Genomic DNA, 15,871 nt, shown 5'->3' with positions numbered 1-15,871 from the left:
CAAAAAATGTTTAAGTACACGTCAAGATCTGCGTGCAATAGCATACAAAAGTGACTGATATAGATAAGTATGTTAAATGAAATGAATATTGTACAGTGTGTGTTCGTGATATGATAACTCTGATTATCCTCGCAGTGTTCTAAGGTGACATGATGAATATGATGAATAAATGTTGCACATGATACAGACTGACGAGAAGTTGTCTCACAGTTCCAAAGCTTTTCTACTTTTTCACTCTGATGCAGACACGTCGACCTTAAATCTCTGTGTTTGGAACATGTGCAGCAAGTTCTCAAAGTCAGCTGAGTTTACATGTGAGTGTTGTCATGGGGCTCAGTGTCCATCCTGTGGAGAATCAACGGGAAGGCAGTGATCGCCCTCTAGTGTTCAGAGGCTGTCAGTGACCTGTGTGCTGGCCACGCTCCATGATCACATCTCAGCGTCTGCAGGAGGCAGGACATGACATATAAATTCCACAGTGGAAATCACTTATTTTTGTTTACAGCACATTCACACCAGTGTGGGCCCTTACCACCAAAAGCTCTTGAATGTCGTTGTCTTTCCAGGTTGACATCCTCGTCTGTGTCTTCTATGTGCGGCTCCTCTTTTTCATAGATGTTTGCATGTTTGCATGTTTCATTCACTGTGACTTATCAGGATTTTATGCTGCTGTCTTCTCACATGGGCTCATTCTGACATTTACCGAATATTTTAGGACAGTCTGAGGAAGACTTCCAGAAAATGTCTGAGGCAACTGACTCAGACATTTGCACTCTCACAGACAGTCCTCCTGGAAAATACCAGGACTTCTGTGCATGCGTGAGAGCAGCTTGTGTTTTAATGTAGATCTTTGCCCTCAGGAACAGAAACAGGGGGACCTGGAGAATTGTTCAGGGTTGGAGGCCATTACAACTCTTTCAGTATTTATGATCAGTGACCATTTGGTGGCTATGTTTTGTTAAGTTTTTATTTAAGTACCATCTAGTCTGATGTGTCAATTTGCACTTTTTGAATTTCAGCCTTGGAGACAGATGAGATGATGTGATTGTGTTTTGTAAAAACTTTTCACATATTTTTATTTGCCAACACTGCAAATGTTCATCTTTCCTCCAACTTAGATGCATCAAAAATAAATATAGTGCCACTATTTCTTTCTGTTTCTGAATATAGATCAATATAAAATTAAAAATAGGAAAATAAATGAGCAAAAAGAAGGCAGATTTCATGACATCTGTATTTTAAGCTATATATCAAGATAAATGGTAATCAGAAGTTTAAATTATAACTTTGTGCTGTGCCTCGTCCATGTGGTGCTAAAACATTTCAATGATATTCAAATCAACTGTATTAAAAATCTGGTACTATGTTAGAATGAAAACACACCCACACTTTTGTCTTGGATTATTAGTCAGTGAATCTGTTCTAAAAGTCTAACAGCAGAGGTCACTGTTGAGCACTGGATATTTGGCTGCTCTGATGACACTGAAAGATAATAAACCCAGCAGCCACGATTTTATTTGCGACCCCTTTCATTGCTTTCCTTCTAAATGAATGGAGTTTTCCAGTGACTGTCGTTGTGACATTGGAGCGAATCACAACCACGTTGTGTGTTCAATTTGTATTAAAAATTGTAAGGTCAAAGGTCGCAGCAGGTATCAACACACCAGACCATCTGTCCCACCAAACAGCTTTGAATGATTGGGGATTATTTGGGATTTTTCTGACCTCATGTATTTCTAAAAGTCCCCCTCTGCTGAAAACATGTTTTTAAACACGTTAACACGTTCTCCCTGTGCCTTTTATATGATCAAAGACATTTTGAGTGAAATAAGCACTCAACATGATGGCACCTGGACACTGCAGTAAACGCATGCCAGTCTGAAAGGATACAAACGGCCAGAGTTTGTGATGTCACAAACTTAAGAAACCAATCCTGTCGTCTTGTGGGTGGGGCTTAATAGCTGGAAAAGGCTCCTCAGCTGCAGGTGAGCTGTGGGTGGTAAGACAGGGAGCAGGGGTGGGGGCATATGAACATATTCATAGATCATAAAGTCACAAAAAGAGGAGGGAGGGTGAAGAATTAAACTTAAGCCATTGAAGTCACGTTGTTCAAATTTTATGACAGAGCTTTTGAATATATAATTTTTAGGAGCAAAACAGCCCCTAAACTTTTTTTAGGGGCTGTAATAGGTGCTGGGACTTAACAGGGATCTTTTGTATTCATGTATTTTTTACAATTCCAGGTTATAGTCAAAATGATGCTGATTTTCACAGCCTTGAATGATAAAAGATGGATGGAGGCTTTTAACAAATAGGCCTCACTGGTTTGTTCAGTGATAGAAGCAGATCTAGGTGTGACTGATGATCATTAATGATTTGACTGAGGATTTAAAATGCACACGTTTGACAGTAAGAAGTTTCATCAGTCTTTCTGTTTTTGCTTCATGTTCCACTGCAGAGGTTTGTTAACATCTTGGATTCAATGATAAAATGTATCTAAATTATGTCAACTAAATTAAAATCTATTAAACAATATTGATTCTCTGGATGTGAGAAATGAAGCGTTCTCTTTCACTTCAGCACCTGATGGTTGTTGGTGAATATTTAACCCCCAACAGCCTCAGTAAAGCTTCTGATGACTGTCAACAAAAGATCTTTGTGGTTTGGCTGATAGTTTGCATGTTGTACAACAATTTCTCTTCTACTACAACCACACACCTAAGATTCTTATCTTATTGCACTGTATCCTTTTGAATTGAGTCCTGTTGCATCATACTGTTTGATCCTGGGCCATCTGGTATTGATTCGTCGATTGGGATGTTAAAACATGGCAAAAATGCATTTGTCATTGGCTCCTATGTTGACATCAAACAAAAAAGCACATGAATAGTTAAAGGTTCAGAGTGAAGGATTTAAGGAGTTTTCAAACCTACATTGTTTGGTCGAGACCTTCTGACTTTTCAACTTAGGCTGAATAAAAATAACAGGGGTGAATGGTGCTTCAAACCACTACGGTCCAGACCAGCAGAACAAAATGAATCCAAGGTCAAACTGAACCATGATTTGGTTTGATGGCATTGTGAAAACTTTTTGTGCATAGTTCGGACTATTGTATTGAGACGGTACTTAACAATAGAAGAATAAAAAGAAGCGGAAGCAGCTCACAGTTTATTATTTCAGTCTTAACCTCTGACGAGCTCATATTTGAATGCCTTGGACTTTTATTTTGCGGGCAGTATTATCATAAAAATATTACGGTAGCAAAATCATTGAGGTAAACAGTTCAGTATTTTTTTACACACAGATGGATCTATTGGCAGAAATGAAATGTAATATTCAGTCATGTTTTCATTTGTAATCTTCTGAAACTAACAGGTGGGTCCTCTTTGCAGGAGGCTGCCATGTTTCTACAGAAGCTCATGAGAGACACTATAATTTCTAGTTCTAGAGAAAGGCTTTCATGTTTTTATTTGAAGGGCACCAGAGATCTTTCGATACGTTTAGAAGGAAGGTGTGAGGGGAAGCGAATTTAGTTGGTTGCCACCTCACCACTAGATGTCACTAAATCCTCCACACTGGTCCTATGATAACTTCAATGACGGCTGTATCCCATTTAGCTGTACCAGTTCCAGGGCCGTACTGTCCTTTGCCTCCTCACAGAATTTAGATAGATACTCTCTTGGTCAATATCAAAGTTTTTTTCAATGACGGTCACTAAAACTGAGCTTATGAGCATTTCAGATACCACCGTAAGAAGAAAGATAATTTCTGAGTTGTGTCTGGACTCAACCGCAACATTCTACAGGTGCAACAATTACACAAATGTGTGTGACAGGAATCTGTATGAGCGGGAAAACCTGGAGGAGGCATGTGGGGACATTCCACTGGAGAGCATCCAGGGGAGGATTCGACACACCAGGGGGTACTTCCCCTCGCTGCCTGTCCACGGCTAACATCGCGTGAGATGTGTGGATGACGATGAAAATGCTCATGTAACCAGAACTTAAACCTGAGGACAGACAATGTCTTGTCATATAAACAGTGAAGAGGACGGTAGTTAGGAATTAGGCTGGTTCATGCTCAGTAATTATTCTATTCTCATGTTTAAAATATTTTATTACCCAGCATCAGTTTGCTCCTCTGTAAAATAAATGATGCTTGTGTATAACAATTACAGAAGAGTTTCTAAAGCATATTGATATATTACAGTTCAGTATCTTAAAATAAACATATTGGTGTGTAACAGGTAGAACATGTAATCAGTGGGTTTCAATGTATATTGTGCACTAGCAGAGTTAGATTACTAGCAGAGATTTGTAAAGAAAGAGAACATTTTAGAAAATATGTGTAAATACGACAGTTTTGTTGTCATTGAATTAGAAATCAGAATGAATTAAATTGAGTGGGGCTCAGTATAGAGTGTTGTATAGCTGATGTTGTGTGAATGCAGGCGTGGGTTTTCACACACACATATGTCACCATCAGTGCAGTGGTGGGAGCGACAGAGCGGAGGGGCCCGGGAATGTGTCCGCTCTAATCCCAGTGAGGGACAGAAGATGCTTTAGCAGATCTCCTCTGGTCCACATGAGTGGCCCCAGGCAGTGATGTTCCCACAAACCCCCCGGAACTGGATAAAGAGAGGCCGACGCCTGTTTGGTTAGCGCCAGACTTTCACACTGATGAGAGCAGCTCAACTAAAATAATAGACAACAATGGCGGCAGAGGTGGCTGCAGCCCTTCCGCACCCGGTGATTTGTGAAGACATCAGAATAAATCAAGAGCAAAATGTCAAACCATGCGGAAGAGGCCTGCAAGGAACCACATGGAAGATTACTAAGAATAATTAAATATATAGAAAAGATTTGACTCCCTAAGTGAGACATTGATTTGAACACCTAAGCTCGAAATAAACTATGTTGATGAGGGTTTTTTTTTTGCGTAGTCTTGACATATTAGATGTTTAAGAACCATCATCCTTTCATGGCATCTAATTCACTATTTAACATAATATATTTAAAAAAATAGAGTTTATTTACACTGATTTTGTAAAGCATGAATGTGCCTATAGGGGTGAAATGTATTCATGGGACTGCCATGACTCCTGACTTCAGGAGCTGGTGGGAACCGTGCAGTGAAGAGTCTGAGGCAGCGCAGCATGTGCTAAACAGGGCGGACAGCTGACTCAGCACCACCCTGTTGTCTGTGTGTGTTCACTTGACAGTGTCTTTATCCACTGCGACAGAACACAGCCTCGGGGCCCGAAAGTCCCTCACAGCTATCAGAAAATCCTCCTCCCAGTCCGGGCCCAGGAATCCTTACAGACGCCCACTGATCCTGATCCGTCCTCTCCCTCTCTGTCTCTCATCCCACAACAACAACAACCAGTCATGAGAGCAGAGGGCAGTTATTCAATACCACACGAGTAGCTCACAGGGTTCTTTTACAGGTTTATGAAAGCTGAATATTATATAAGTATTATAAAAGTGTTTGGATGAGGAACTCATGTTACTGGATGAGTAACATTAACATTAGTGATAATAATAATTTTTTCTGCTTTTTTTCCACGTGCAGTCCAACTTTATGAACATCAGTCACATGTCAATTAACCCATCGTTACTTTGTATCGTTCGTTCTTTGTTTGGGACCTCAGCTTATAGGTGTCTATATTAAAGGGATAATTACCCCAAAAACGAAAATTCACTCATTATCTACTCACCAATATGCAGATGGAGGGGTGGGTGAAGTGTTTGAGTCCACAAAACACTTTTGGAGTTTCAGGGGTAAACAGCGTTGCCGTCAAATCCAGTACAACTGAAGTAAATGATGACCGATTCTTCAAACCTGAAAAACACAACTGGAACAAAACATAAAATGCCTCCATACTGCTCCTGTAGCATCATCCAAGTGTCCGTAATCCCAGACATTCAAAGTCGGTGTCATTTAAGCCATGTTTTAAACCTAAAAGTCTGCTTTGATCCACGCGACCACATAGCTTGAGATGAAGAAATCAGAGGACATTAAGGCCTAAAACATGTTGTAAATGTGACGTTTCTAGTCGAATTTGAATGTCGGGGCTTACGGACACTTGGATGATACAACAGGAGCAGTATGGAGACGTGTTTTATTTCTGTTGTTTTTTTACGTTCGAAGAATTGATCACCATTTACTTCAATTGTATTGTATTTGGCTGCAACGCTGTTTACCCATGAAACACCAGAAGAGTGAAGTGGACTCAAAGACTTTACCCACCCCTCCATCGGCATAGTGGTGAGTAGATGATGAGTACATTTTCATTTTTGTGTGAACTATCCCTTTAAGCATGAATTGTAAAAAACATTGAATTACATTAAAAGTCATATGTAATGTTATTCATTGCAATGCTCCTGAAGTGGGGAGCATTGTAATATATGGTAGGTGTATTGTATATTACTTTGTTCAGTTATATATCTAATTCTGGTTTATTAAAATTAAAAAACATTTCTTCAGTGAATTGAAACACATTTGGTTGTATTTTAAAAATACATATTTACGTAATTATCCCCTATACACCTTGTCTTTTCTCTACAATGCAATTTAATTTGTTGTACTGACCAAAATTCACACTGCTTCATTTGCAACATGATGTAAATGATGGAAGGTAACATGTAACACTGTCATGTAACATACATGACAGATGTGATGGGCTGCTTCACTAGTTTCTGGTTTCTTCTTCATGTTGATTTCTCATATTTAGTTTTGGGGACAGTGTTAATAGCAGCAGTGGTGATTGTTTTAGCCTAAGAACTTCTTTGACAACTGTGTGTGAGCCTAATAATTCCTCTGGGACACCAAAGCTTCACTGTGCCAAAAGTAGAAACAAGTATATCACATTCAAGATGCTTTGTTATTAAATTCCGGAGGAAAACAGGAGAGTTATCTTTAATATTTATTGTATCAGGAGTCACTTCTTTTGTTGTTTTGATGCTACAAAGTCCACATTAAAGCAACTGACATTAGACATGATTATATCTGAGTGAAGATGAACTTGGACAATCCGTTTTCTGATTTGAAGAATGTAAGAAGTGGCCCAATGAATCAGTGGTTTGATGAGAGCCTGATCTCTTCTGTGGGTAAATAACTAGCGACAGAGAAGCTTAGTCACGGCATCTGCTCTGATTCAGCTTCACACATGCACAGACTAGTTCAGCGGTAATCACGGCATGGGCCCTGCTCTGCTCTGCTCTAGGCCCATGAATGCTGCAAACCTGCATTCCCACACCTGCCCGAGGCGCTCACTGTTCACGTCTGTACTCCGAGCTGGAGAGAGAGAAAGTGAGACACGGAGACAGAGGAATCCACCACAAGAGACAGAGGGAGTGGGAGAGAGATGAAGAGAGAGGAAGACCAAGAGAAAATGGACTTGAGTATTCTCCACTTCACACATGTTCTTGCTGAGGCTTCGAGGCCTCCAGCATGAAGAAGATGATCTGATGTCGTTTGCAGGATCGTGGGGGGAGCACATGCCGCTGCCTGCACCTGTACGCTAACCAACGACTCCAAGTAACAGGGTGTGTAAAGAGATACAAGCGTAGCAGTGTGTTATTCCTGAATACTCTACAATTTGTACACACAGAGCTGCCTTTAATTAATATAGTGTGTTCACATAGTTTCACAATTGAAACGTTGCTTATGGTAACTCACACGTGTTTACTCTCCAAACAGCCTTCGAGGCACAAAGCAAACCTTTCCTGTCCTGTACAGTCCCTCATTGGTGAAATATATATTTTCTCATGTCGTCTGTGCAGAGTGGCATCCAAGTGTTTCGCTCATAAATGGGATATGAGAGAAGAATTGATGGAAGGGTAGAACATTTCTTATTTGTGCAGTGAAACAGGAGATATTACTTCTCCCTCTCCGTGGGCCCCGAGAGGAGGAAAGGGCAGAGCTAGTGGTCAACAGAGGTCTCACTTTCTAGGGGCAGCTGAATACCGGAGGAGCTGACAGGTATGTACATATTGGAATGTGCTTCTCAGCCACACCTGTGGGGGGGAACACACCCGCCAAGCCTGGCCTCTCTCATCCCACTGGCTGATCTCCCCGTGATTGACAGCTGAAGGAACTATTTGGCTCTGTTCCATGGAAGCCCAGGGGGCAGGTATGGTGAGTTCGGAGCGCGAACCAATGGCAGCTGTGAAGTCCCTCCAAGCCAGGCGGGGCCGCAGTGAAATAAAACTCATCAATGGGGTGTGTCTCAAAAGGTTGTCAGCAGTCAAACAGTGAAGGGCCACTGCTGCCGGAGCACACTGGCTAGTTACAGCTTAACTAGTTCGTCGCTGAGTAGAGATCCAGGTGGTTTTCAGCCTGCAGAGATGGTAGAAAGAGACAGACAGGAACCTTCTCTGCTTCTGACAGATTCACCTTCGCTGTGGCTGAATGATGGGAATGAAACAACAGACCTCATCTGCTCCGACCTCTGGATCTCAGCTCTCAGGGCAAGGACTTTGAAGAAGAGGAAGGCCGATTCACTCGGCCCTCACTGGGAACTTTTTATACACTAACAGGTTCTTCGTCACAGCTGGACAGAGATGAAAAAGTAGCTGTGGTTCTGTTGTCGCTCACATCTCCTTATCACTTTTCCAGCCCAGCTATAGATTGTGTATCCGTTGGACGGAGAACTGATAAGGGCATGTGCATGACATTACCTACAGAGACAACGGCTGAGTCATTCAGCCTCTGGACTTTTCTGTCATTCAGTCTGTTTTGTTAGTTGTACTTTTAAAGCATTAATTATTTCTGACTGGTTGACTAGAACTGTGATTCATTGCTTTTTTTAAAGATGTTAATAATATCAGAGCTTTTTAAAAGATAGAAATGTACTGCTCTAATATGTAGTTTACATTATAATCTTGAAAGATTTGTCTATAATTATTTTTCTAAACAGTGATTCAGCTCTAGACAAATTAAGTTAAATCCAAGGCCTGAATTACTTATAACTTTAAAATGTAATATTCTGTTTCATAAAATGCAAGAAAAAGATTCATTTCCTTCAGGCAGCTGTTAACACACCTGGTTAAAAGTCATATTTACCAAACATATGACAGAAAGCAACATTACAGATTTATTTATCAGGTGCTGCTTCAGGCAAAAGGATGCATTTCACCAGAAAGGACATAAACTGGTTTGACTGTACAGAAACCAGCAGAGTCAAAGTGAACTGACAGCCTGACATGACACAGCATGACTAATGTAATCCATTAACTGTACACTGAGGACCAGCTGGAACACACAATTTAGGTGAGTGACTTTCAATATCGTGCACACCACCAGATTTTTTCACACCAATAAACATAAAGCTTTGACATTTTTCTAAAAATAGCTTTCAATTAGATGGTTCATCCATTGTCTCCTGCATTTTGAAAAGTGCTGCATAAATGTATACGTTTTAAAAACCAACCATATATATGTTTTTTTTTTTAGATATATTTCGGATGTTTGAACTTTATTTCTAAGTGTTAAAAGGTGACAGAGAGCGGGGAGGACATGCAGCAAGGACCAGGTCAGATCCAAACCTGCTGTCGAGGAGAGCTCGGCCTCCGTATGCAGGGCACCTGTGCTACCATAAAGCATTATTTTAAGAAGACTTTGCTATTTCTAATGAATGAGTGATTTCAACCGATTTACTTTTTCATCTGGCTTTCATTTAAAAGAGCTCTGGGAAAACTCTCATAAATAACAGAGCCTCCAATAAGAAGCTCTAGCAGACTGTCCTCTGTTTTCCTATATCATAAGAAAATGACAAGATGGGGCAGAAAATGACAAGATGGGGCTGCATTCAACATTTACAACACATCTACTCCTGTTCTGATAACCTGCATGTGGTGAAGTGGGTCTGACCAACAATCAGTTGTTTTGGATATTATTTCTCATTTGCAGTATTTGTACCATATATGTCATACGATAATAACAATAATTATTATAATAATAATACCCAGAAGAAATCTCTTTTAATCAGACTTTTATTTCAAGAGCACCGCATTACTGTTTTAACCTGTTGCACACTTTGTCACTACAGGCATATATAAAGAACACACACACACACACACACACTGTAACACCGAGTCTACTGGATCTACTGTCTCCCTACACATGAGGATCTTCTCTCCTCTAAAGTACAATACCCTTGTCACCACCGCTGCCACCTGAGCTCACTTCCACATCTCAGCAAAGTCTTCCTCTTAAACCTGGATACCTTCTTACATTTAGGTTTTTAGGGAAATTCTTTTATTGCTTTCCATGTTTAGTGTCTGTGTCTCTGCAGTGAGGATGTAACAGAAACTGTACAATCATCTGTATGTTGGCAATTATTGTTAGATGTCATTAATAAACGCAGTAGTTTGATGCCTTGAACGTCTCCTGGAGTCTGCAGCACTAACCATATGGTTAGAAAAATATAAGAATAATATAAGAAGAATTTGTTTTGCCATGACCATTTTAGCATTCCGATTCAAAACATGCTGGAGTTTAACTGTGTAACAGGAATTACTCATTTAAATTCAAACCATCAGCTAAGATCTAAGATTAAAAAAACAAGTACAATCTATTCAGTATATATATACTGGAATGAAAAATGTAAATCAGGAGAATAAATAAAGTGTGCATTTTATACTCATCAGCAAATAGTTCAAGAGTTATTGCAATGCCCTATAATGCAGAATAGATAGTAAAATGAATATGTAAAAAGGGCTGGTAGGTTATAAAAGCAGTGCAGGCTGATGATGTTTACATCAGACCGACCATAGAAGCACTGAGGTCCCACAGCTTTTTGGCTGCAGCGTCATCCAGGGCCTGTGGCGCCGGTGTTTTGGGAGCACAGTCACTGTATGGTGGGAGAAATAAGAGGAGGACATGATCTCCAAAAGTCAGTGATTCATTGCCAATAAATCAACAGAAATTTGCGCAATAAATCTTTTATTAGCCATAAAACCAAGTTCAGTGGGGTTGATATCATCTACTCTCTGCGGTGAGTTACTTTTGTGTTACTCTACAATGTTGTCCCGGCCCCCTAAGTATCAAGAGAGCAGAAAGTCAGCAGAATTCGATTTACCGCAGAAGCCGAAATGAGTGAGGGGGGTGTGATGACATGTCTAACACGCGACAGACGCAACAACTTAGAAAGAATAGAAGAATATAAATATCTCCAGGTGAAAAAGCAGCCTTACATCCTACCACTGTCTGCTGCACCACCCCTCGGCTGAATCCTGCAGATTATTTGTCGTGGTCGTGAATGTGACTGGGCACAGAACCCCGCACTGCCTTGGGCATGTGTGAAAGGCAAACTGCAGAAACAGTCCGAGTTCCTTCTCAGGACATGTCTGAAAACGGCTTTTGAAAATGTTCACTTATCGAGTGTGATGTAGACAAACTTCTTTTTGCAACAAGCCCTCTGCTGGTCATCTAAGATAACAAAGGTTTCAGGCATTTCCTCATTGGCTTCACTTTCCAGACCCAGAAAATAAATCTATTTTATATAAAGGCTATGATGCCCACTAACTCTGGACCCTGGTAAATTAGATGCTAATTACTGCTCCCTATTGACATCACAAGTGTACAACGCGACATGAGACGAAAAACCTGAGCAACAAATCATGAGAAAGAAATGGATTCTATTCTGATGAGACGATTCTCGGTTTTTTGTCCATTAAAGTTCAAATCTAATTTTCATAACTACACTGATCACATGGCCTGTCTGAAATATCACTGACGGAAATCTGTCATAGAGACGGGGACTTTAATCCGAGAAATATTTTCAGCAACTTGAGTCTGTGCAGTCATGTGAGATTTTTGGTAGATGTACTTACCTGTAGTAGAGGCCGCTGACATTTGCCAGGCTCTCGTCCACAGCGCAGTAGATGGTGGTCTGGGCTCCTTCCCATGGATTTTTGAGCAGCATCGTTATTGGTTTTGCGATGATCCTCACCAAGAGTGAAAAAGTGGGTAAAATGTGGCGGCCTAACTCTGTGCGGATGACCCCGGGATGAAGGCTGTACACCGTCACTCCAGTGCCTGATGAAAGGATCCATCAGATCACGTGTTAGTGACAATACATGAAACTATGAGAGGGACAATGTGGATTTGAGATTTTCCTTCTTGATTATTTTATTTTAAATTATCTGGTTGATAATAACATGCATTATAACAACACCTTTTGACAACATTTTATTAACAGTACATAGTGTGCATCATACAATACCTTGCAGTCTTGCAGCCAGCTCTCTGCAGAAGAGCACATTGGCCAGTTTACTTTGGCGGTAGCTCTTCTTAGGTTCATAGTCTTTATCCAGGTTAATGTCATCAAAGTTTATATGACCTATGAGAAACAAACCAATGCATAAATTGAAAGTCAAGAGTAAAATATTACAGATATATTTGAACAATGATGCTATCCATATATATATAGTGCCTTCACCTTTCTCATGTGCCAAGCTGGAGACGATAACAACACGACTTGGAGCCGACTTCTTCAGCAAGTCGAGGAGACAGTTGGTGAGGAGGAAATGACCCAGGTGGTTGACACCAAACTGCATTTCAAAGCCATCCTCGGTCTTCCATTGCGGACACATCATGATACCTAAAAGAAAATAAAACACAGGCAGGATAGTACAAATAAGTAATTACAAAAAAAAGAAAACACTTATTGTCTTATTTCAATATAAAGAATTGAAATAAGACAATTAACATAATTTTTCAAGTAAAATGTTTACATCAATGCACATCTGCTCTGCATTGCAAACATTGTATTGATCATTGTAAACATCTAATAAACAAAATAATAATAATAAAATCTACAATTCATTATGGACAAACTACGCAACTTCCAACATCCAAAGTGTTCTTCTGCATTATGTACTCTGTAAAATAAAAGTATTCATGTTTACAAATGCTGATACTGATATGTCTTTCACAGACTCATTTTAGATTATATATCTGCAGAGATTCTATTTGCCCTTGTGTCTCTTAGTTAGTTTGTGCTCTTCACCCCTCAGCACTTGTGACTCTGCGTATGGCAGTTGCTTTATGAATAAAATTGCACCGCCTTGCCTTGAGGGGTATAAGGCCTATTTCATCTGCATCTCTGCATGTTTGTTCGTCTTTATTGATCCTGCAGTGACAGATGGAAAATACCTGCATTGTTGATGAGGATGTCCAAGTGTTCCTCGTTCTCCTCTACATCTTTGGCCAGGTCTCTGATGGACTGCAGTGAACTCAGGTCCAGTTTCTTTACCACCACATTGCCGTTGCCACTCTTCTGCCGGATGTCATCGGCAGCAATGCATGCTCGGGTCATGTCCCTGCAGGCGAGGATAACTCTGGCCCCTTGACGGAAATAAAAACGACAGTGTGCATGTTTAGATTTAATTAGTAATCGTGCAACTAGTGTTGAAGCATTGGTCGTGATATCAGTCAGCTAATGTAAATACGCTGCTACTTTAAGGTTAATGACAGAGTTTCGCACACAAAGAGCACTTTGAGACAGAGAATAAACACGTTTGAAGGTCTCACCTCTCTGGGCCATGTCCACGGCCGTCTCCTTCCCAATGCCAGTGTTGGCTCCTGTGATCAGGACTGTTTTCCCATCCAGCCTGACCTTGCTACGGCAAACTCTGCCAGCCATCCATCTACGGAAGGTCAGCGCGCCAGCAGCTGGAGGAAAACAGATGTTAATGACACTGTTAAAAACACTTTAACACTTACATCACATGTAGTGTAGACAACTCTAGTCGTCTCATTGTGGTTCATTTGAAACTTTTCCATGTGCAGATGTGACAACAGTATTGAGATGCTCTGTCATGACAGGACTCTTTGGACCTGAATCAGACCCAGTCTGTCTGTGTGGTGGTTTGGTTAGTTTTGATCCACCAGGTCTCCATTGTTAGCAGACATAGTTTATTTCTCTAGCTAGTTAGATCTAGGAATGAGTAGACAAAAACCACTTCCACAGCTCACACCCTCTTAAAATGAAATGTTCCTCTCACCTGCAATGACAGCAAACGTGAGACCGAACGTGTGGTTGTCCACAAACTCCTTCACGGCCTCTCTGTAGTTCTGCATGTTTCAGCCCGTCCAGCACAGCCAGCTTCACTCCACGCTGGAAACTTGAGATAGAAACCGGTTCACTCTGACCTGGCGTTTTCCTCGAGCTGCTTCCCCGTTGATGAGTTTACATCACAGCCGAGCGGAAGTGACGAAAGGGGGGGGATTTCAGAATAAGAGGTTGTTGTCATAGCAACGGATTTAGGACACGGCGTAAAATTGCTGCTCTGCTGATAGACAGTGAAAAGTTATTTCGGCATCGTGCGTCAATGTCAGGCTCTCTGACACAGGTTTGAATCTGTTTTGCAGCCCTAAGAAGAACAGAGGAGGTTCTACAGGAGCCTGTTAAACAAACGAAGAATAGAAAGGTCAATTAAAGCAGCTCAGTGACTCATCTGCTGTGATTCTCTGCTGGCAGGAGGCCTCATGGGCTGAGTGACGAGACGTAAGCAAAGAAATCACACATGCACTGGTTCATGTGGTGGTGTTTTATAGCAATACCTACTGTGCAATGCAATACCTCACAATGTGTAATATCCATACCATAACGTGCAATATACATATTTACTGTAAATGTACATATTCCTCAAGACCATGCACCTTACCTCTTTTTTGCACTGTTACCTAACCTTACTTTATGTCATATGTTTATATTGTATATATCTTTACACCGGTTTCACTGTTATTGGAGTGGTTTTTAAATCTCATTGTACATGTGTATAGTGACAATAAAGGCATTCTATTCTATTCTATTCTAAAATAACAACAGCAATAATAATAATTATGGTACTATTATTATTGTTGTTATTATTATTATAAAACTGAAATCTACTGAAAGTAGTTGAAACTACATTTACTCAAGTACTGTAGGTCTATTTTTCATAGTTTGTATCTTGGATACTTGTAATTTATACTTGTACTATATTTTTGATTCCACTGATTGTATCTATCTAATTTAAATTCCCTTGGGTACCAAAATTCCAGTCATGACATTACAATTCAGCAGATAATTTCACAGGTTGCAATAAATGAGACATTTTTTTGCTAATGCTTGACTTAAAATACATAACATAACAGTTCCCTTTTGAATTATTGTTTGCTTGAACTTGTTTCACTTCAATTGTGACAAACTTAAAATATTACAGTGTTGTTAAAGTCGTTTCTCTTTCTCATTCGTGTTGTGGTGGATCATCTGAAAATAAAGCATAAATCCTAATTTATTAGGTATTAGGGCTCAAACAGTGAATGAGTGATGGCAGCCAGTGGTTCAGACAGGTTCAGATCATAGACTGTATATAAAAAGGTTGAATCCAACTATGGTTGGTTAAAATAAGTGTTTTCATTGGTTTGAAAGTATTTTCACTCATATTAAAGAGTTTCCTCTTCCTCTTTTGGGAACAGCTGGATCATGTTCGACTATTTCTAAAGTAAACAAACCTGAACCGGAAGTGTTTCGAGCTCGTGCCACGTCAGAGGAAAAAAAACAGTGGAGCTGGGTGAGTTTCCCCGGTCCTGAGAGCTCTCCGTCCCCGGCTCTGTGCGTTATCTCCCCGGCTCTGGGTGCTCTCCGTCCCCGGCTCTGTGCGTTATCTCCCCGGCTCTGGGTGCTCTCTGTCCCCGGCTCTGTGTGTTCTGTCCCCGGCTCTGTGTGTTCTGTCCCCGGCTCTGAGTGCTGTCTTTCCCTGGTGCTGTGCTCTCTGTCCCCGACTCTGTGTGCTCTCTGTCGCCGGTTCTGTGTGTTCTGTCCCCGGCTCTGTGTGCTCTCTGTCCCCGGCTCTGTGCGCTCTCTGCCCGGTGCTGT

At 40.7% G+C, this 15,871-nt stretch overlaps 1 protein-coding gene across 1 annotated transcript; it reads right to left on the bottom strand.

Annotated features, from left to right (window-relative positions):
* Positions 1-9,977: 9,977 nt before the first annotated feature.
* LOC109625034 (retinol dehydrogenase 13) lies at positions 9,978-14,256 on the bottom strand. The gene is made up of 7 exons (XM_020080041.2): positions 14,013-14,256; positions 13,540-13,680; positions 13,162-13,353; positions 12,446-12,607; positions 12,230-12,346; positions 11,838-12,042; positions 9,978-10,855 (listed from the first exon to the last, which is right to left on the bottom strand). The coding sequence occupies exons 1-7, from the start codon at positions 14,086-14,088 to the stop codon at positions 10,759-10,761; spliced, it is 990 nt and encodes a 329-aa protein (XP_019935600.1). The 5' UTR covers positions 14,089-14,256; the 3' UTR covers positions 9,978-10,758.
* Between the last annotated feature and the right edge of the window lie 1,615 nt (positions 14,257-15,871).

Source organism: Paralichthys olivaceus, chromosome 1 (assembly GCF_024713975.1).
Source record: "Paralichthys olivaceus isolate ysfri-2021 chromosome 1, ASM2471397v2, whole genome shotgun sequence".
Classification (NCBI taxonomy): Eukaryota; Metazoa; Chordata; class Actinopteri; order Pleuronectiformes; family Paralichthyidae; genus Paralichthys; species Paralichthys olivaceus.
The sequence above is the reverse complement of the archived record's forward strand: the minus strand, read 5'-3'. Positions and strand labels throughout refer to the sequence as shown.